Genomic DNA, 22,420 nt, shown 5'->3' with positions numbered 1-22,420 from the left:
TCCCGGACGCAGGCGACCACCCAAGTTGCCTTCGACTCTGGCCCTTGCGCGCCCCCACCCCGGGCCCCCGCCCTCGGGTCCGCAGAGGGGTCTTCGCGGGGATCAGCTTCCTAACACTTGAGCACCCGTTGGGTGCTGCGGGCTAAGCCCCGACGGAGCCCTTCCTCGCCCCTGCGGTTCCCCACCTGCCCGGACATCCTCGGTCCTCGGGAGGTACCTGAGGACCGAGTGGGACCGCGACAGCGCCCAGAGACAACAGACACAGGTTCCCTTCTGAAAGCCTACTTCGGAGGCTTCTGGGAGACCCCATCTCTGAGGACACTCCATCGCCCTGCCTCCTGGGGTGACACCCCTATCCCGGAGGTTTCCTTACCCTACCGCCAGGCAGGATCACCCTCTGCCTCAGGGAAAGGAACTAGCTGCTTCCAGACACTGTAAGCCACCACCTGCCTCAGGGTTGGGCTAGGTGGCCCAAATCCTTGCCGGCTGCCAGAGCACTGGGCTCTCACAGGGCACCCTGAGCTGGGGCCCCTCACTGTGGGTTAGGATGGAAAGGAACAGGACCCTATGGGGACTTCTCAGGACAGACCTCTTCCCCATGTCCTCTGCTGCGTCACTCTTCTCAGAAGTACCTAGATAATACTATCTGATCCACATTTCCTGAGTTGTTTTATAGTTGCTAAAACTACCACCAAATGGGAGAAAGTAACCACTTGATGATCAGGCCCATGTAGCCCCAGGATGGTTAACACCTGTGAGGCCACCCTGTTACCTCACCATCCATCAATCCGAACTGCACATGTGCTGATCACATATCCTGCGATTCTGCCCTTCACCTGGCCTTTGAAAACACTTTGCTGAGGGGCTTCCCTGGTGGCTTGGCAGTAAAGAAGCCACCCGCGATGCAGGAGACACCAGTCTGATCCCGGATCTGGGAAGATCTCACATGCTGCGGAGCAACTAAGCCCGTGCTCTACAACTACTGAGCCTGTGCTCTAGAGCCCATGCTCCACAAGACTGAAAAGTGAGAAGTGTTAGGCGCTCAGTCGTGTCCGACTGGTTTGCGACCCTGTCAGGCTCCTCTGTCCATAGAATTCTCCAGGCAAGAACACTGGAGTGGGTTGTCATGCCCTCCTCCAGGGGACCTTCCCAACCCACGGATCCGTCCTGGGTCCACCTGCATTGCAGGCAGATTCTTTCCAGTCTGAGCCACCAGGGAAGCCCACTGCACAACAATGAGAGCTAGAACTAGAGAGCTGCCCCTTCTCTCCACAATGAAAGAAAAGCCCGCACAGCAACGAAGACCCAGAACAGCCAAAAATAAATTAAAAAAAAAAAAAAACAGACACTAATTTGTGGACCTAGCTTGACCGTGTGAAAGTGCTATGAAAGTGTTAGTCACTTAGTCATGTCTGACTCTGTGACCCTATGGACTGTAGCCCGTCAGGCTCCTCTGTCCATGGGATTTCCCAGGCTAGGATACTGGAGTGGATTGCCATTTTATTCTCTAGGGGATCTTCCCAACCCAGGGATCGAACCCAGGTCTCCTGCATTGGCAGGTGGATTCTTTACCACTGAGCCACGTGGGAAGCCCGCAGCTCTTAAGACAAAGTCCCGATTTCAGTTCCTGCAATGACTGGGGCTCCATGTGCCTCCTTGCTCTCTGCATCCACCACGCACATTCCCCCACCCTCCCTGGCTCCCAACTTAAACAGCTCCTCCTCTAACACGACTCTGGAGATGCCAAGTCTGGGTTAGGACTCCCCTAGGTGTTCCCACAGCCCTTGTGACCCCCAGCCCAGCACCACACCTTGGGTTATGTGGGTGTCTTCTGCTACTTTGGGGGCTAAGTGAGGCTGGGACTATATCTTGTTATCCAGCACAGGGCCGTGCCCACAGCGGGTGCTTGATAACAACTGGAAAAGGAAATAAAGGATCTCCTTTAGCCCATGGACCACTTTCCCCTGAGCACAAGCCCAGAAATCACTCACCCCAGGGGATGGGCTGACAGCACCCACAGTCCTCTCTGTGGTTTGCACTGACCCCACCCTCACTGCCCCAGCACTCGCCAGGTTGGGGCATCTACCTCTGCCAGTGAGCCTGTCTTCTCCTCGTTCCTCGGCATCCTTCCTCTACCCTACCCTGTCCTGGGGCTGCCTCTCTCTCTCCCTTCCTCTAGAGTCTGCAGAAGGCAGCTGCAGGAGGTCAGAAGGTGGGAGGAGAGTACATGGGTGGGGCTCTTCCTTCCCTAATCCTTCCTGAAAGCTCCTGGGTGCAATCTGACACCCCTCCACCCCACTCCCTCAGCTACAGCTCCCGCCTTCTTCCATTCAGAGCCACAATCTGAGAAACGGAGATTTTATCTTGAGAGCCCCAGGGAGGGACTGATTGAAGAGACCCCTCTGCAGCTCATAGCAACTGAATAGGAGATCAGAGGCCAGTGGGAAAGGGGGGTTCCCACCAGGCTCCAGTAAACCTTACCCTCCTGAGCCTTGGCCCTGCAGGCTGTGGACAAGAAACATTACCCAACTCCCCTGTGAAGAACGTTGCCCACTATGTCAGTTCTCTTTCCTTCTTCCCTGGTGGCTCAGGTGGTAAAGAATCTGCCTGTAATGCAGGAGACCAGGGTTTGATCCCTGGATTGGGAAGATCCCCTGGAGAAAGGAATGGCAACCCACTCCAGTATTCTTGTCTGGAGAATCCCATGGACAAGGTGGGGCTAAGGTCCTTGGGGTCACAAAGAATCGGAGGCAACTGAGCAACTAACACTTTCACTTTCATCCCAGTTCTGCAAGAATCTAGCCATTAGCTACTGCAGCAGACCGTGGGCGGTGCACCTGAGGACCATTCGGGATGAAAAAATCAAGAAGCCTTCTGTGCTCCGGATACTAACTCTGCAGAGTGAAGATGCATATCAAAGGAATAATTGCAATGAACCCAGTCCTTGCATCTTCCCTTACATAGAAAAACCAGGGCTGGAATCATTCATTTGAGGTGTCGGTTCTTTGTGATAGTAATCTACATGTTTTTGTTTTTGCTAGCAAAATGTGCCTGTATATCCTGGGTCTTCCCTTACCTCTTCAGAGCAACTCCTCAGCACTTTCTGAGATGCTGTCTTCTGGGCTTTTGTCTTCATTAAGGTCCCCAAATAAAATTTAACTCACAACTTCCAGGTTGCGCAATTTTCTTCAGTCCACACAGACGAGGGATGAAAAAGGCTCCCAATGATGCTAGCCCTGAGTGCTGTCACCCAGATCCACCCACAGCTCTGTAAAGGGCCCTTTTAGCGAGCTCTCTTCTAATGAGCATTGTTAAGAATGACTATTTCCTGAGATCTTCCCTGGTGGTCCCGTGGCTGGGATCCCAAGCTCACAATGCAGGGGGCTTGGGTTCAATCCCTGGTCAGGGAACTAGATCCCACGTGCTGCAACTCAAACCCAGCACAGCCAAATAAATAATTCTTTTTAATAAAAGGAACTCCCCTGGTGGTCCAGTGGCTAAGAATCTGCCTGCCAATGCAGGGTACATGGATTGAATCCCTGGTCTGGGAAGATTGCACATGCAGCGGGGCAGCCAAGCCTGTGTGCTGCAACTGCTGAAGCTCACGTGCCCTGGAGCCCATGTTCTGCGACAGGAAAAGCCGTCACAATGAGAAGCCCGTGCACTACAACGAGAAAGTGGCCCACACTCGCCACAACCAGAGAAAACCCTGGACAGCAACAAAGACCCAGTGCAGCCAAAAATAAACAAACGTTAAAAAAAAAAAAGACTGCTAGAACTTTTACACGCAGTGTGGCAGCCACACTATAGATGGGAACTCTGCCTGGGGCCAGAGCAATACCCAGTGATGCCCAGAAAGCCCGTGCTCTACAGGACTGTCACTCCGGGAGCGTGAGAGCTAGGTGGAGCACAGCCCAGGGCCCATGTTGTTCCTCTTCACCAGCACCTGCCCCCCGGCTTCCTCCATATCAGAAGGCAGAAACGCCAGACCCACTTTTCAGCTTCCTTTGTCCAGCCAATCAGACGTACCCTCCTGGGGTCAGATGTCCCTTCCCTGGAGTCAGAGGTCCCTTCCATGAGGCATGCTCAGAGGGCTGGTGACCAGCGGCAGGACAGCAGAGCCTCTGCTGTGGTGGGGGTCCTGGCAGCTGGGGAGCAGCCCACAGTGTCTGCCAGAGAAGAACTGTGATGTGGGCATGACCTGTCTTGTCCTCCTACACCCTCAGTGGTCCTGGGAGGAACACACATTCCTTTTCATAAATTCCACAGTTTCTTCCACCTGATAAAGCTGTCAGCAGGTGACCAGGGAAATGGGGGTGCATCAGGACTGGACGTTTGCCTGGTTGGAGCCAGAGGCAGTGGAAATCCAGCCAGGACGAAGGGAGAGGTTTTTGCAGCCTTGGCAGGCTGAGACAAAACTAAAACAGCCATTACTGCCAGCATGGGACAGGTCTTCCCCGACTTACGATGGGGCTACATCCTAATAAACCCCCTGTAAGTTGAAAATGTCATAAGGTGAAAATGTACTTAATACATTCAGGACATTGACTGCCTTCTCAGTGAGGCCTTCTTACATCCTTACAACCCTGTCCCAAGCCCTCCGCTCTGTCCCAGCACCCTCTACTACATCTTTCTCTGTTTTTAAACTTTTCGCTGCACCCCGTGTTATGTGGGATCCTAGTTCACTGACCAGGGATCAAACCCCCACGCCTCACATTGGCAGCATGGAGCCTTAACCACTGAACTGCCAGGGACGTCCTGATGCACTACATCTTTACACATCTCTTTGCTGTGTCTCCCAACACCAGAAAGTCAGCATTGTGAGGCAGGGGGTTTGCCCCTGTGGGGCTTTCCCTGGTGGCTCAGATGGTAAAGAATCTGTCTGCAATGCAGGAGACCCAGGTTGGAAAGATTCCCTGGAGAAGGAAATGGCAACCCACTCTAGTATTCTTGCCTGAAGAATCCCATGGACTGAGGAGCCTGGCGGGCTACAGTCCACGGGGTTGCAAAGAGTCAGACAAGACTGAGTGACTAACACTTTCACTTACTGCTATATTCCTACTGCTTAGTACATAGCAGGTACTTTATGTGCCAAGTTGATGAATTAAGTGAGATGAAGATGCATATGAAAGAATCAGAGGAATCAGATTGCCACCAACTTCCACCCCTTCTCCACATCCCTTACTCACCTAACCAAGGTGTTCTCCCCTGATACCTCATGAGGTCGTTTCTTTGCAAGGGGAGTCAAGTCTTCTCAAACCCCTCTCCCTAACTCCTTAAATTAGAGATGGATTCCAGCATGTGTGGAGACCTTATTACAAAGTCAAACCCAGGGGAGGGCTTACGTATCAAAGGAATCTTAAGACTTTGGTATTTTACATTAGCTAAAATATACAGACTTTACGTGGGCAGAGACTTTATGTAGCCATCTTAGAGAGGGCAGAATTTATCAATATAGGTGATCTTACCTGGAACTGGGATTCAATGTGCTAGCATAAGCTACTGGAGGTTGTTCCGCAAGTCTGGTTGCTTGACTGAAATGAAAACTGGGTCTCACTAAATGCAGTTGAGATGACAGTTGCTTCCTGGTATAATGTAAAGAATCCAAAGCTTCAGAAAGATTCATACATTCATTCAAAACAAATGTTGGACATAAATGTTGGACAGAATTGATCCAGGACAACTCACCTTTTCCCTGAGTCCCTGGAGAGGACCCAGGAGATACTCCCTTCACCGAGGCTTTGGAAGGTTCATTGCTGAGAAGTTTCCATTCGCTAGGGCAGCTATAACAAAGTACTAGACTCTGAGTGGCTCCAACCACAGAAACTTACAGTCTCATAGTTGTGGAGGCTGGATGTTTGAGGCCAAGATGTCAGTAGGACCCTGCTGTCTCTGAAGGTGCTAGGGAATTTTGGTTTAGGGTCACAGCCTACTCCATTATGACTTCGTCTTAATTTATGACACCTGCCTTTGGGCAGGATCAACAGACCCCTAGGACCAAAACTGATGGGAAGCCAGTAGAATCCTACCCGATATGTATGACAAGAGAACCAGAGGTCTGATGACCTGAGACCTAACTGCGGAGGAGAGGATCTCTCACTAATTTTCCAGATCAGGTCAGTTCACAAACCCTGAGGTCCTTGAAGGAAGCAGGGTGGGTGCCTGTTAAGGTGGCCCTGTGAAAACAGCCCAGCTTCATGCCAGCACTTTCCCCACAAGCCTTCCCAAAGCGACCTGTGGCCATTCGCCAGGGTTTGGCAGACACCTCTTTCGGTCTACCACAAAGCCATTTTCCACTTTTAATGAAACAATTTTTGCTTAAACAACAAATGTGCCCAGCCTCAGGGGATGAATAGTGACTGGTCTATACCAAACATGGCAACACTCACCTTAAAGGTGATAATTATATATTATTAACATGTAATATACAAGCCAATTATAAAGATAATTCAAATGTTGTTGAAATCTATGTCTTTGTAACATTTCTATCCAAATACCCTCTGATCCTATCTTAAACTTCTTTAGCATAACCATATATCATTGCTCTTTCTAAATTGGTTGTGTGTGTGGTAGACTAGTGGACCTGAATTAAAATTCTAGTAGTGTTATATTTCATTTCTTCTGTGGTTGCTTTGCTGTTGCAAATCTTCAAAACTTCTTCAAAAAGTGCTAGGAAGGGAATTCCTTGGTGGCCCAGTGGTTAAGACTTTGCCTTCCAACATAGGGGATACAGGTTCGATCCCTGGTCTGAGAGCTAAGATTCCCACATACCTTGCGGCCAAAAGAACCAAAGAATAAAACAAAAGCAATATTGTAACAAATTCAATAAAAACTTCAAAAAAAAAAAAAAAAAGTGCTAGGAACCCTTCAAGGAGGTCAGGTATCCACTCCAGGAACTCTATGCCCAGGGACAAGGTGGGGACAGTAACCTCACATATCAGGAAGATGGTCAGAGCTGACATCACTCTGAGCCTAGTTCCCGTCACAGCTGTGACACAGGCACCCTCTGCCCTGACACACTAGGAGAGGCACGTGCGGGCACCCAGCCACGCCCAGCTTCATCATGTCCCTGGAGGAACCATGCTGCCAACACCCCAGCCCCGGGGCAGAAGGCATATAAATAAATAAAACGAAAGTCACTCAGTCGTGTCCGGACCCCACTCCGGACTATAGTCCATGGAATTCTCCAGGCCACAATACTGGAGTGGGTAGCCTTTCCCTTCTCCAGGGGATCTTCCCAATCCAGGGATTGAACCCAGGTCTCCCACATTGCAGGTGGAATCTGTACCAGCTGAGCCACAGGGAAGCCTAAGAATACCGGAGTGGGTTAGCCTATCCCTTCTCCAGTGGATATTCCCAACCCAGGAATCAAACTGGAGTGTCCTGCCTTGCAGGCAGATTCTTTACCAACTGAGGTACCAGGAAAGCCCTATCAGGGAAGAAGGTGTATGAAGTCAAACAAAATCCTAAGGCGTGGAAGGGAAGGATAAATTAGAAACTTGGTATTAATATGCACCATATATAAAATAGATAACGAGGACCTGCTGTAGTTCACAGGGAACTCTTCTCAACACTGTAATAATCTAAATGGGAAAAGAACATGAAAAGAATGAATATATGCATAAGTGAATCACTATGCTGTACAACTGAAACACATAAATCAACTATACCCCCATAAAAAAAATATTCTTCCCTACTCTGCCCAAAATCTGAAAAAACATGTTTTTTATTGCACAAGGGTGAGAAATTCTGAGGCAGAGGAAAGGGTACCCCTAGTCACCATCTTCCCCAGGCCAGAAGCAACAAAGCATACCAGAGAACCAGCCAACACGCTCCACCCACAGCCTTGTGTACCCCCTCCATCCTCGACCCCTCTCCAAGGATGCCAGTATTAGGGACCCACATTTCTAGGGACCCCAGATCCCCACTATGTCTGTTTCTCACCCAGTGGTGAGGGCCGAGCAACCTGGGTCGGCCCAGAGAAAACTCGGGCCCTGCCCAGGGCTCATTCCAGGGCAGAACAGTTTCTGCTCCTGGGATGGGTTGGCAGTGGGAGCTGGACGAAGGGTCCCACCCAGACTTTCTGGGAGACAGCACAGCATGGGGGTCTGTAAGCTGCTGGAAAGAGTACCTCACCAAGGGAGGCCTGCCCACAAGACACAACATTAGGAGTATTCTTTTTTAAAGTATTTATTGCAGAAAATGTTGGACACAGTGTGACGAGTGGCTGAGTTCCAACAACATCCATTCCAGGACGAGGAGGAAAAACGTCTGCAACAGGACCACATGGACCGTCCCGGCTGTAAGTGGGCAACCGGCCAGGTGGATGCTGCCCAGGCAGAGAGCCAGCTCAAGGTGAGCCCCTGCTGGGATCCCAGACCTCCCTCTGCCCCCTCCCAGTCCTGTGACACATTTGGCCCTGGCGGCCCTCTGAACAGAGAGGAGAGGCCTCGCTGGTTTCACCTCAGTGAGCCTGAGGTCCTGGAGAGGTGGTGACATGTAGATGCTCATGCCACTGACCAAAGGGACCCACTATGGGTAACAAGCCAGCATGGCCGGAAGTCACCAAGACTCTCGCGGCCACAGAAGCAAAGGCTGCAGTCCCCGAGTCCCAAAGGCAGCAGCATGGCCCACTGGCCCCAGGTCTAAGGACCCTGGGGCTCCGATGGAATGTCGGGCCACAGCCCTGTCCTGGGCATCTCCCCACCCAGGTTTGGCCAGAGCTGCTGCGGCACTTGAGGCCATCAGCCCAGGCCAGGGTCACGGGATCCTTGGGCCTGACTTCACCCAGGACCACCACCCATGGACAGCAGCACATCCAACTACAAATCCACACACATTCTCACCCAGCCTCACAAGGTGCTGGCTAGTCTGTTCTCCCAGCTACAAAATGGAGCTGGAATCTACTGCCCAGCCCACCTCTCTGGGCCCCAGAGAACTCAGGGGCATGACGGCAGGCTTCCCGAGGTTGTCTTCATCAGGCTCTTTAGTACAAGAATCAAAAGTGATGACGTGGCTGGGAAAATCCTCCCAGGCCAGGGGCTGACTCCAGCTCCTGCCTTTCCCAGGCTTCATCCCCCAGGTGGAAGTCAACGAACCCCAGGACAGGCTTTTCAAATCCTTCACAGCAAACGCAGGTCAGGCCACCGGTGTATACTCGTGTGTGGACACCGGCAGCAGCAGTCGAGGTAGCCGGTGGCACAGCTGGGAGCTGAAGAGGGCAGCCTCTCCCTCAAGCGCTGGGAAGGGGGATGCGTACAAGAGCTCTGTCCTCATGTCTTTCTGTGTTGCTCCAGCTTACGTGTTGCACCATGAGAGCAGTTGGGGCAGGGGTGGCCTTGGCCACCGGCTCCCACAAGTATTCCAGTGTAGGCATCATTGGGAAAGGGTGACTGCCAATGCCCCCCTCCCTCTGTGTTTCTGGGTATCCCCATGTGCAAAAGTGAACACACTGCTTTCCCAAGCATCTGCCAATGCAGACGCAGGGACCCCAGGGTCTAGCCTGGGGAGGGGGCTGCCTGCCGTGCTGGAGGCTCTTCAGCTCCTGGAAGGGTGGGCTGGAGAGGGTTTACTTCTGCTGACTGGGCAGAAGCAGCTCAGGATTCCCTGAAGATTTTGCCTCTGGCTCCAGAAGTAGCTGCAGAGAGGTCAGCAGAACCCTGGCAGGGTCCCCAGGTCCACCCAGGCAGCGCAGCCTCGGTGGCTGAAAACATCACAGCAAGTGCTTTCCATTTCACATTTTTGGGGTTTCATGCTTCACAAGGCCCCCCGGCTGGTGAGAGAGAACAGGAGGAGCAGGTGTGGGAGCCCTCTCACCAGCTGGGGGCAGACGCGGTCAGGCGAGCGATGCTCAGCAGCAGGTCAGACACCACGTATACAGCCCTGTGGCTGCCAACAAGGAAACAGGTGGGCTGGGGCGGGGTTTCTGGGTGCCACCAGCCAATCATGGCTCTGAGGGCGTTTCCTGGGCGGTGACTGTCACACAGACCAGTGGGCCTGGAATGACCGCTGTCCACAGGGATCAACGCCGGCCAGGGGGTCACAGTGGACAAGATACGGTCACTGGTGAGCTGGGACCGTGACGAGGGCTTCCTCTGGAGGCCGAGAGATGTCTACATTCTGCACAAAAATAGACACACAAGAGCACTGACCCTGTGCCAAGAAGAGACAGACACTGCTGTCTGCTCTGCTCATCACTGCAGCTGCTGGACTCACATTCTCACCCTGAGGAGCCCCAGCTGCAGGACTTTCAGCCCAGCCGTCCCTAAGAGCTGGGGGTCAAGAGTCACTTGGCACATGGTGGGTGGACAGACACCAGAACAAAGGTGGGAGGGGGAGGACACCTCCAGTTACCGCTCGCTCCTTGCAGACAGGTCAGTGGTTACCCAGAAAGAGGCCATCCCCTCCTCCTGCCTCAGGTCTGGGTCAGGTGGGGAGAAACACCTAGCTGGGGATTATATCCTCATCATGGGGGCAGGAAGGGGACCAGCTCCTGGGGATGCCCTTCTCCTGGCTGTGTCAGTGGGCAGATGTCAGATATGGGCCCAGCAGCCTGTAGGCATCTCTTGGTCTGCAGTTGGTCTGTCCCTTGAGAGCTGGGGCCCCAGGCCCCCTGCATGTCCTGAAACCACCACTGCCCCCGCCGAAACCAACAGAGAACTCAAGCTCACTCAGGAGGCTCACAGCTGGGCCTGGCCGTGGCGCTGGCTGTGTCTGGACCCCCAGGAACATGCCCACCACCCCAGCAGTGACCCCGCTGCTACCTGAGGCCTATCTCGGTGTGTGTTCACGGCTGCCACATTCAGGAATATGGACTCCACTTTACAACCTGCCAAAGGGAAGACACACATCCATTTCCCCTCCTGAAAGGCAGTTAGGCCACAGGTAGAAGTTTCCCCCAGGAGTCAGCTTGGGGTGCTGGGGACCGAACACTGCCTCAGCCTCACCCCAGACCTCCCACCTTAGGCATTTCTGGGGGCCCCCTGGGGAAGGATGAGGCACCTTGTCAGGTCCAAGTCTCCATGCCACTGCCCAGCACAGGCTCAGCGAGGAGCCCAGGCACCAGGCAGGGCCACGCTGAGGACAAGAAGCCTCCTCTGGGGCTGAGGACAGTCCGAGGAGCAACAAGCCGAGCTCAGTGAGGGGTCATTATGCACAGTCCTCAGGGCCCCCAAACCACCATACCCAGCCCTGTTGCACATACGAGGCCAAATCACCATGGTACCAGGCGCTCAGTGCAGAGGGGAACGAGGGGATTAACACACACATAATGACATCGGCTACCACTGAGCTTCGCAAGTATTGCCCTAAGGACCCAGCCGTGTATGGGGGTGCCTCTCCCAGTGCTAAAGGGGAAAAAATCGAGACGGAGAAGGTTAGGAAGCCGCCCGAGGCCTCTGCTGGCAGAGCTCAAGGCAGGGGCACATATTCTAAGGTTCAGGTACTGGGTGCCATGGGGCTTTGTCAGGGATTCTAGAAAAATCAGTAGAAAAGCCCTTCCTGTGGGTGGGTGATGGTTAAGGAAAAGATCACCAGGGGGCCACAGAAATCAAAACAAAAAAATTAAAACGCAAACTGGGGTGTTATCCTTCAAAGGAAAAAAAAAAAGCAAACTGGATCTTGCCTAGGAAATCCCATGGACAGTGGAGCCTGGTGGGCTCCAGTCCATGGGATCACAAGAGTCAGACAGGACTTAGCGACTAAACAAAAACATGGACTTGGCAGTTTCTGTTATATCCGTGCTGTAAGAATCGAAATAATTAAAAGCAGTATTTGTATTGTATAGAAAACAAAAAGCAAACGGGAAAGGTAGTGGGGTGGCGGCAGGAGCAATGAGCTTCTAATAGAATTTTCAAGGGAGGGGTTTGCAGACAGTCAAGGAACCGCGTAGAGAGCCAGGCTGGCCACCAGGTCAGCATGCGGGAAGCTCCCTTACCGTAAGCCACGGGGGTCAGCTTCAGGACCGTGTGCAGCGGACACTTGAGGTAGGGCAGCTGCTCTGTGGACACAGGCAGGGAGGGCTGGCACCGGGGAGGACCAGGTGACAGTCCCCCGAGATCTCTCACACACACCCCACCTCCCCCGGTGGGGGCCGTGTCCGCACCTGCCGCCTTGTCAAGGAAGTAGGCCAGGAGGCAGCGCATCACAGCCTGGTGGCAGATGACCAGCACGTTCTCTTGCCGCTCCAGCTCCATGATGACAGGCTCGAGTCGCTGGACTAGGTCCTCGTAGGACTGTAAGGGCAAGTGGGAGGCGTCCCTCAGCCCAGCTCCAGGCATAGGCATGGACATGACCTGAGGAGGGGGCTACCTTCTCCCGGAACGCCTCGCCCTTTTGGAAGGTTGGGGAGGACTGGCAGTCTGACAAAGGGATCCCCTCCCCAATCCCAGGGCCCGGTCCCAGTAGGATCAAGAGGGCAGGGCTGGGGTTCATGCTGCATCCAAGGGATCACCTCCCTGCCTACTCTGGGCCGTTCGCTGAACCCTCAGCTGCTGGAATTCACATGCTGGCCGCTGACGACTGGTGGAAAAGACTGCTCCCTGGGGACCCACAGCACACGGATATGTGCTGTGAAGTGCAAAGAATGAGCCTTGGGGGAAGGGGAAAGCAAGCCCCCAAACTTCCCACAGTACAACCTGTCAGAACACCTGAGATCCCAGGAAAGACCCTTACAGCCCCGTACACCTCCCAGGCGCCGTGAGGGAGCCCATGGACCAACCTTGGGGCCTGGCAGGTTCAGAGCTTTACACTAGGAGACCCAGCCCTGGGGCTTCACCCCTCTTTGCACAGAGTGAGCAGTCCTTTCTGGGGGAAAAAAAATAAAGGCCTCAAGCTTGGAGCTGTGTTGGGCTCATGTTTTGATTGGGAATAACACTAACCTGATGTGTGTGGGTGCCCCGGGTTTCTGAGGGAAATCCTAGATTGATTCTTTTGGCAACTAACTTCCCTACCAGTTCCTCCCCCTGCCCCACCCTGCCCTATCCTCTGAGCAGGTAGCTACTCTGTTTCACTTATCTGGGGTGCTTCTAAATTTGGGCTCTGCCTCACAGTATGATGTGAGGAAACACTGATGCTACCCAGAGCTGTCCTGTCCCCAAGGACAGCACAGCCTGGCATTTGGACCAGAGGCTCCTGCATGGGTACACAGATGCATGTACACCCGGGGGCTCCCGCACGGGGTACACAGATGCGTGTACACCCAGGGGCTCCTGCACGGGTACACAGACGCGTGTACACACAGAGCTGTGTCTGTGGGAGGTGCTTTTGTTTGGCCACTGCCCCAGGTCACCTCCGAGCAGTGGAAGACACACGAGTCCCAGGGGACGCCGTTTCTACCCAAGACCTGGGCTGAGGCAAGAGCCAGTCTGAGGGGAGGTGACAGGGCAGGTGACTTGTGGTGGCCACGACTCATGTGGGGAAGGAGAGTCCCTAGGTCTGGATTCAGGGCTGGGGGTGGTGTCTGGAGCAGCAGGGAGGATGGAGTCAGCCCATGAAGGGAGAGTAAAGATGGGGGCAGCACTGGCCATCCCCCACCCAAGGAGGGGCCTACAGCCTGGGCCACAGCGGGAAGTGAAGGAGACCACACACACCCAGGTGGCCGACCTCTGAGGCCAGGCCCCTCCTGCTGCCCACGCAGCCACTGCAGAGCCCCTCAGGGCCCTCGGCCACAGGCAGGCAGCAGGTGGCAAGGACTGAGCCCCCAAATCCCACCTACCTCCCCCTTGGGGTACCGGTACCGGTACTTGTCTTGGTCTCTCAGGGCAAACTCCAGTGGATAATGGTCCTGAATCTCCTCGTAGGTCATTTCCTCACAGACGCCCTAGGGAGACACCACAGTCATCACAGTGCCCACTCCAGGCCCGGGGTCGGGAAGGGCGTTTCCTGGGCCACGGGGGCTTCCTGGCCCGGAGGTTAGAACCCAGCTGGGAAGAGTAGGCTCCCTGGGAATACTAAGCAGGGGGCGCTCTTGCACTTGGAAATAGCTATCAGGAGTCTTTTCAACCCACCCATCATACATCCAGCCATCCAGTTTATGCCATAAAAATACACACAGAAATGTTAACTAGGTGTCTTTTCTAAAGAGTCTTTTGTTTTCTGTGCTCGAGAAATGCTACACCAGGAGGGTGGGGCTCAAAAAAAAAAAAAAGAAAAAGAAATGCTACACCAGCGCATGGACTACTGTCAGTTCCGTTCAGTTCAGTCGCTCAGTCACGTCCGACTCTTTGTGACCCCATGAATCGCAGCACGCCAGGCCTCCCGGTCCATCACCAACTCCCAGAGTTCACCCAAACTCTTGTTCCTCGAGTCGGTGATGCCATCCAGCCATCTAATCCTCTGTCGTCCCCTTCTCCTCCTGCCCCCAATCCCTCCCAGCATCAGAGTCTTTTCCAATGAATCAGCTCTTCGCATGAGGCGGCCAAAGTACTGGAGTTTCAGCTTTAGCATCATTCCTTCCAAAGAAATCCCAGGGCTGATCTCCTTTAGGATGGATTGGTTGGATCTCCTTGCAGAGTCCAAGGGACTCTCAAGAGTCTTCTCCAACACCACAGTTCAAAAGCATCAATTCTTCGGCGCTCAGCTTTCTTCACAGTCCAACTCTCACATCCATACATGACCACCGGAAAAACCATAGCCTTGACTAGACAGACTACTGTACAATATAAAGTAAGATTTCACTCATGTCACTCAGGCTGTACACATATGCGCAGCATAGAGGACCTTATACAAATGCCATTTTAAAACAAAACCAAAGAGCCCAGGAAAATGTGTGGTCTGACTGATGTCAGTCTTCCAAGGCTCAAGCCAAGACCCAGCACACAGGCTATGTCTAGAGAGGAAGCAATTAAACGCCCGTAATAAAAAGCAGGTGTTTTATGGTGTGTGTGTGTTTTTCCCCTAGACAAAGCCTTGGGGCAAAGTTGTCTATAAAAAAGGAAATATAAAGGGGAAAATTTATATCTGTAAATGCCTATATCAAAAAAGAAAGATCTCATATCACTAATCTAAATCTTCCACCTTAAGATCCTGGAAGAATAGGAAACTAAACCCAAAGCAGGCAGGAGAACACAGTACAAATTCAAACAGAAATTCATGACATAGAAAACAGAGAATAGAGAAAAGCAACAAAATCAAAAGTTAGTTCTTTGAAAAGATAAGAGAAAACTCTTACTAGGATGACAGGAAAAAAGATAGTGCAAATTATTAAACCAGGAATGAAACAGGGATATTATTAAAAAGCTTATAGAGACAAAAAAGATTATAAGGGAATGTTATGAACACTTCTGACTCAACAGACGTGAGTTTGAGCAAACTCTGGGATATAGTGGAGGACAGAGGAGCATGGCATGCTGCAGTCCATGGGGTCACAAAGAGTCGGACATGACTCAGTGACTGAACAACAATAAAATACAAAGAAATAAGAAAACGTAGATCAAATACGAAAATTCTTACAAAGATACAAACTACCCATTGTGAGATGAATGTGTTCTCCCAAAAGACACGCTAAAGTCCTAGACCCTGGGAACTGTGAATGTGACCTTATTTGGAAATTGTCTTTGCAGATATAGTCAAGTAGATGAGGTCCAATGACTGGTGTCCTTTTAAGAAGGCCATGTGAAGACACAGGGAGACACACACAGGAAGAAGGCCACATGAGGGGGACAGGGACTACAGTGATGCACCAGTAAGCCGAGGAATGTCAAGGATTGCTGGCAGTTACTAGAAATTTGGTAAAAAGATGGGCACTATTAGGAGGAATTCCCTGGCGGTTCTCGTTGCCGAGGGCCTGGGATCAATCTCTGATCAAGGAACTAAGATCCTGCAAGTCAGGTGCAGCCAAAAGAAATGATCAGGGTGATGGCTCAGAAAGAAATGAAGGACAGTAGAGAAGCCTCTATCGTCCTAGGGAATACATATATCATCGTGAACAGAATGTTGCTAGAAATATGAATGTTTCGGCATTTCCTTGGAGGTTCAGTTGGTTGGACTCTGCTTTAATTGCCATGGCCCGAAAGAGGAACTAAAGAGCCTCTTGATGAAGGTGAAAGAGGAGAGTGAAAAAGCTGACTTAACACTCAACAAGCAAAAAAACAAAGATCATGGCATCTGGTCCCATCACTTCATGGCAAATATATGGGGAAACAATGGAAACAGTGACAGCCTTTATTTTCTTGGGCTCCAAAATCACTACAAATGGTGACTGCAGCCATGAAGTTGAAAGACACTTGCTCCTTGGAAGAAAAGCTATGACAAACCTAGACAATGTATTAAAAAACAGAGACATCACTTTGCTGACAAAGGTCAGTATAGTCAAAGCTGTGGTTTTTCCAGTAGTCCTGTACGGGTGTGAGAGTTGGACCATAAAGGAGGCTGAACATGGAAGCATTGATAATTTGTACTGTGGTACTGGAGAAGATGCTTGAGAATCCCTTGGACTGCAAGGAGATCAAACCAGTCAATCCTAAAGGAAATGAATCCTGAATAGTCATTAGAAGGACGAAAGCAGAAACTAAAGTTCCAATACTTTGGCCACCTGATGTGAACAGCCAACTCGTTAGAACAGACCCTGATGCTGGGAAAGATTGAAGGTAGGATCATTAGAAAAGACCCTGATGCTGGGAAAAATTGAAGGCAGGAGAAGGAGACGACAGAGGATGAGATGGTTGGATGGCATCAGCCATGCAGTGGACATGAGTTTGAGTAAGCTCTAGGAGATGATGAAGGACAGGGAAGCCCGGTGTGCTGCAATCCATGGGGTCATAAAGAGTCGGACATGACTCAGCAACTGAACAACTGAACAACTGAACAACCATGAAGAGATGACTAACAGGTCATAGATATTATCAGTAGACTAGTTTCCAAACTACAGATAAAGAAGGGGATCCAGAGCATCTAAGAAAATAATCAGATTAACTCCAAAGAAAAAAGAAAAATCAAGGCTTCTCTGCAACACCAAGTGTTACAGCCACATTCATGTCCCTGAAAGGTACATATCAGATCTCTCACCTGAGTCAGGGAGCTGTTAGCTGCATGAGAAAGAGAAGTCGGGGCTGGAAACCTCCCAAAACTTCCACCAACCATAACTGATGAAAGCCCACAAAATGGGTTAAAGAACCTATAAAATGGGTCCAAAAAATTGCTTACTCTTTCGAAAGAGTTCATCAACTCTAAAGAGCTAAAACATGGAGAAGGGAATGGCAACCCACTACAGCATTCTTGCCTGAAGAATCCCATGGACAGAGGAGTCTGGCAGGCTATGGTCCATAGGGACACAAAGAGTCAGACACGACTGAAGCGACAGCCCACACGCACTAAAAACAATTAAAAAAAAAAAAAAGAAGACCTAAAACAGATTAAAAAAAAAAAACCATGATGCTAAACTCTGCCCAATTACAGTAATGAAGGAAAAAAAAAGCAGATGGAAACAAACAGAAATAATACATTCTCATAATTCCCAATAGAATCAAGAATTGTTTTCCTGTTACTAATTTTGATAAGTATATTTTAGTTATTCCTTTATTTATAAGAATTCTACTTAAGAATGTCTTTGAAAAGCTGTAGGTAATGAACATTGGAATAATAAAAGCCATTGCTTGCCTTCCAAATCACAGAAAAGATGGTGTTTATACAGGGGGAAAAAATGAAATGAAGAGAAATTTGCAAGCTATTGGGTAAAAAAACGGACAAAGACAGCAACTGTAATAATAAATACAAATGGGTTTAGATCCCTAAATGAAAAAAGTTATCAGGTCAAAAAATAAACCAAAGATATGGCCCTTCCATCTAAAGAAATGACAGAAAGAGGTTAAAAATAAAAAGAAGTGGGGCTTCCCTGGTGGTTCAGTGGTAAAGAATCCGCCTGCCAATGCAGGAGACACAAGTTCGATTTCTGATCTGAGACGATCACACATGCCGCAGGGCAACCAAGCTACCAGCAACTGAGGCACCACAGCTACTGAGCCTGTGCTCCAGAGCCTGGGAACCATCACTACTGGGGCACGTGCTGCAACCACTGCAGTCTGTGCACCCCAGAGCCTGTGCTCAGCAACGAGAAGCCACCTCGATGAGAAGCTCGAGGACTGCAACACAGAGGAACCCCACTCACTACAGTCTCCTGCACTGCAGGCAGATCCTTTACCAACTGAGCTACAGGGGAAGCCCAGAGAAAGCTGGCACAGCAACAAAGACACAGCACAGCCAAAACTAAAATAAATAGATTTTTAAAAAATAATAAAAGGGAGTAAGTATAGCCAAAATATATGGATGCAAAGCAAGGATGGCAAATTTAAACCAAAATGAGATAGCATCTCATACTCATCAGAACTGTCTGTCAAAAAAAACCCAGAAAAATAACAAGTGTTGGCACAGATGCGGAGAAATCAGAACCCTTGTGCACTGATGGTAGGAATCTATAAAGGTGGAGCTGCTGTGGAAAAAAATACAGCAGTTCCTCAACAAAATAAAAATAGAATTACCATATGATCCAGTAATTCCACTTTTATATATGTAGCAAAAAGAAATGAAAGCAGTGTCTCAAAGGGATATTTACACACCCATGTTCTTAGAAGCCCTATTCACAATAGCAAAAAGGTGGAAACAACCCCAATGTTCATAGATAAAATGAGTGGATACGCAAAATGTGGTATACACATACAGCGGAACCATATTCAAACTTAAGAATGGGATCCTGACATTTGCTACAACATGGATTAACCTTGAGGACACGATGATAAGTGAAAGAAGCCAGTCACAAAAAGACAAATACTATCTGATTCCACTTATGTGATACACGTAGAGACAGAAAAATCATACAGACAGAATCAAAGAGACAGAAAAGGGAATGGTAGTTGTTAGAGGCTGCTGCTGCTGCTGCTAAGTCACTTCAGTCGTGTCCGACTCTGTGCGACCCCATAGACGTCAGCCCACCAGGCTCCCCCGTACCTGGGATTCTCCAGGCAAGAATACTGGAGTGGGTTGCCATTTCCTTCTCCAATGCGTGAAAGTGAAAAGTGAAAGTGAAGTCACTCAGCCGTGTCTGACTCTTAGCGACCCCGTGGACTGCAGCCTACCAGGCTCCTCCATCCACGGGATTCTCCAGGGAAGAGTACTGGAGGCTGAGTGGGCAGGAAAAATGGGAGCTATTGCTTAATGGGTACAGAGTTTCCATTTTTCAAGGTGAAGAGTTCTAGAGGGACTTTCTTGGTGGTCCAGTGGCTGGGACTCTGTGCTCCCAATGCAGGGGGCCTGGGTTCAAGCCCTGGTCAGAGAACTAAATCCCAAATGCCACAACTAAAGATTCCACATGCTGCAACTGAGAACTGGAGCAGCCAAATTAAATAAAAATAAAATAAATATATACTTTTTAAAGTTCTGGAGATGGACAGTGGTGATGATTGAATATTATGAATGTACTTAATACCACTGCACTGTGTGTTTAAAAATGGTGATTGGGACTTTCCAGGTTGTCCAGTGGTTAAGACTTCCACGGCATGGGGCACAGGTCTGATCCCTGGTCAGGGAACTAAGATTTGGCATGCCACATGGCACAACCAAAAAAAAAATTTTAAAGGTGGTTAAGATGATAAGTTTTATGTTATTTGTATTTTACAAAAAAAAAATATGGAAAAAGAACGTTGGAATGATAATATTCAAATTGGTCAAAGTATAAATCCATGCAAAAAGTATTTTATAGTAGACAGCAACTATCCACAATGAAGGCTGAGCCACAATGGAGTAACTGCTACCACATTTGCTCTGGGTCCAACATGAACAATTCAAAAAAAATGAAAACGGACAAAATCACGCAACAACTGTTTGTAGACTTGAGACAACAGGCAGAGCAGGGCTGTGATCCTCCAGAAGGGCCACAAGGAGCCTTCGACTGCTGCAACTTACTGCACAGGCACTTCTGGATTGCAGAGCAGAACACCACAAGGAAAGAAATAGAAGACACACAAAAAAGAACAAAATAAAAACAGAAGTACAGACAAGGGAACCTGAAGACACAGCAATAGAAAGTACCCAAGCGGAAGTTCAGAAAGAACAAAAGACTGAGAAACAATGAACCGAAGCACGATGACCTGTGCAATCATCCCCGAGGTTGTCTAAACTATACCAAGTGGTCTAACATACATGTTGTTGGAGTCCAGAGTAGGAGACAGGCTGGCAGACATGATGGCTCGATTTTTTTTTCAAAGTTCATATTTAGAAACCCAGAAATCCAAGAATCTCAATGAATTCCAGCAGGATAAACATGAAGTAAAACATACCAAAGCATATCATAATCCAATTACTTAAAATCAATAATAAACAGAAAATAGAGTAAAAGAAGATACATTGTATACAAAACAAAGATGAGAATGACAGCAAACTTCCTGCCAGATACACCCGTGACCCAAAAGACAATGGAACAGCATTTTTAAACGCTCAAACAGAAGGAAGGCTCTGCTGATTCCTCTCATTTGCCACTCCGCATCTTTTGACTTTTCTACCTGCTCTCTGCCCCAGGAGACTGACCTCTGTGGACACATCGACAAGGCTCCCGTGGCCACTAATTTCTTTTTGGGCTAGGCCACGGGGAACGTTGGTAGGAGGTCACAGGATGGAGGAGAGTCAGGCTGAGATGTTTTTTCTGACTCCCTCTTATAGAAGTTGCTTTCAGCAGTCTAGGCCCTCACCCAAGGTCCATCCTACCAGGCTGCCCTCTCCTCACTGCTCCCTGCCCCCAGGATGCTGTATCTTCTCTCTCTTCTACCCAAGGGAAGCAATGGTCCCTGTTGTTTCAAGGCTTCTATATCTTCCCCATTATCATTGCAAAATGGTATATATATAAATCTTTTCATAAATATATAAATATTTTATAAATCTTCCCTGAATTAACCTAATTAGAGTGGCCATCTGCTTCTCTTTATGTCCCACAAATTCTTAAGTCATGAATTTAAATTACTTTATAATAAAACATCAAAATATATACAGAAGAAAAGGTAAAATAAAACTGTTGAAAATGCAAGAAAAATCAGCAAAATTATAATGAGTACATTTAACAACTATTGATTTATGATGATCAAATAGACCAAAAAAAGACAGAAAATGTGAATGATATAATGAAAGAAGCTGAAATTAATACACCCATGCATGCATCTCTTAGCCATAAATGTTAATAACACAAAGCTAATCTTGTTTCAACTAAACTTATACTTGTTTCCTTCTCTCTAGCCAATTCTGAAGAAATGGTTTTGAAAGAAATTACTTTCAAGAAAATGCCAGACATGATTCCATTTCTTCTGGAATACTTTAATTTAAGACTCTAAAAGTTAGAAAGCTTCATTATCTCTCTTTCACACACACACACACACACACATGCACACACCCTGTTATTCTTCCGTATAATTGGATAATGGACATTTTTTGGATACTGTATCCAACTAACAGGCAACAGACCGTCCTTTCAAATGAGATATTTATAAAAATTTACCATATTCTAGACCATAAAGAAAGCCTCTAAAAGTTCCCAAAGGCTGAATTACAGGTCACCTCCTTGGATTGCAACATAGTAAAGTCAACCATGGGGAGTCCCAGGCGGTCCACAGTGAGGACCTCACACTTTCACTGCACAGGGCCCGCTTCACTCCCCCTGGTCAGGGAACTAATATCCTGCAAGCAGTGCAGCATGGCCAAATAAATACATAAATTAACCAGAAAATCACCTTAAATGCGTTCATTTTTGAAAAAGAAAGAATGACAATAAACACGTCAGTCAATAAACTTTAGAAGGAAAGTAAGGAAAATGAAAATAATATAAAAGCAAAATATAAATGAACTAAAAAATAGAAAAAGAATAGAACTGATACAATGTGAGATCTGGTTCTTTGGAAATAAAAATTTCAATACGTGACTAATCTCTGACACACCTAATTAAGAATCAAAACTGCGAAATATCAAAGGACGGGAACAGCGGTAATAACACCTGACACTGAGATGACTCCACCATCAGGTTCTAACATATAACTTACTCTGATGAACAAATAACGTTTGAATAAAATAAACTCTCCAGATGATTCAGGGATGGAGAGATAAACAGGAAATGATAAAACAGCCACTACAGCTATACCTTGGAGATACTCTGGGTGTGGTTCCAGATCTCTGCAATCAAGTGAGTCACGAGAATTTTTTGCTTTCCCAACGTACATAAAAGTTACATTTACATTATACACTGTTAAGTGTGCAATAGTATTATGTTTTAAACAATGTACATACCCTAACTAAAAAATAAGTTATCTCCAAAAAAAAAAATTGCTAAGTATCACCCAAGACTTCAGCAAGTCCTAGTACAAACATCAGAGATCACTGGTCACAAATCACCATAACAAATGTAATAATAATAATGAAGAGCGTGAAATACTAAAGCGAACAAATGCTTTTG

At 48.8% G+C, this 22,420-nt stretch overlaps 1 protein-coding gene across 7 annotated transcripts in view; it reads right to left on the bottom strand.

Annotated features, from left to right (window-relative positions):
* Positions 1 to 8,174: 8,174 nt before the first annotated feature.
* Positions 8,175 to 22,420, bottom strand: part of PFKFB4 (6-phosphofructo-2-kinase/fructose-2,6-biphosphatase 4) — a 41,493-nt gene continuing 27,247 nt past the window's right edge. For 4 of the 7 annotated variants that reach the window (XM_070776750.1, XM_070776748.1, XM_070776747.1 and 1 more), the window contains exons 10-14: positions 13,715 to 13,819; positions 12,104 to 12,233; positions 11,936 to 11,998; positions 10,671 to 10,828; positions 8,175 to 10,119 (exon numbers count right to left, since the gene is read on the bottom strand). In XM_070776750.1, the coding sequence (XP_070632851.1) occupies positions 10,680 to 10,828; positions 11,936 to 11,998; positions 12,104 to 12,233; positions 13,715 to 13,819 (447 nt within the window). In that variant the 3' untranslated portion in view covers positions 8,175 to 10,119; positions 10,671 to 10,679. The remainder of the gene's footprint in view (positions 10,120 to 10,670; positions 10,829 to 11,935; positions 11,999 to 12,103; positions 12,234 to 13,714; positions 13,820 to 22,420) is intronic. The other 3 variants (XM_019984519.2, XM_019984514.2, XM_070776749.1) reach the window with 2 other exon arrangements.

This window comes from Bos indicus, chromosome 22 (genome assembly GCF_029378745.1).
Source record: "Bos indicus isolate NIAB-ARS_2022 breed Sahiwal x Tharparkar chromosome 22, NIAB-ARS_B.indTharparkar_mat_pri_1.0, whole genome shotgun sequence".
In the NCBI taxonomy this organism is placed as follows: Eukaryota; Metazoa; Chordata; class Mammalia; order Artiodactyla; family Bovidae; genus Bos; species Bos indicus.
Note: the sequence above shows the minus strand (reverse complement) of the source record. Positions and strands in the feature narration are given on the sequence as shown.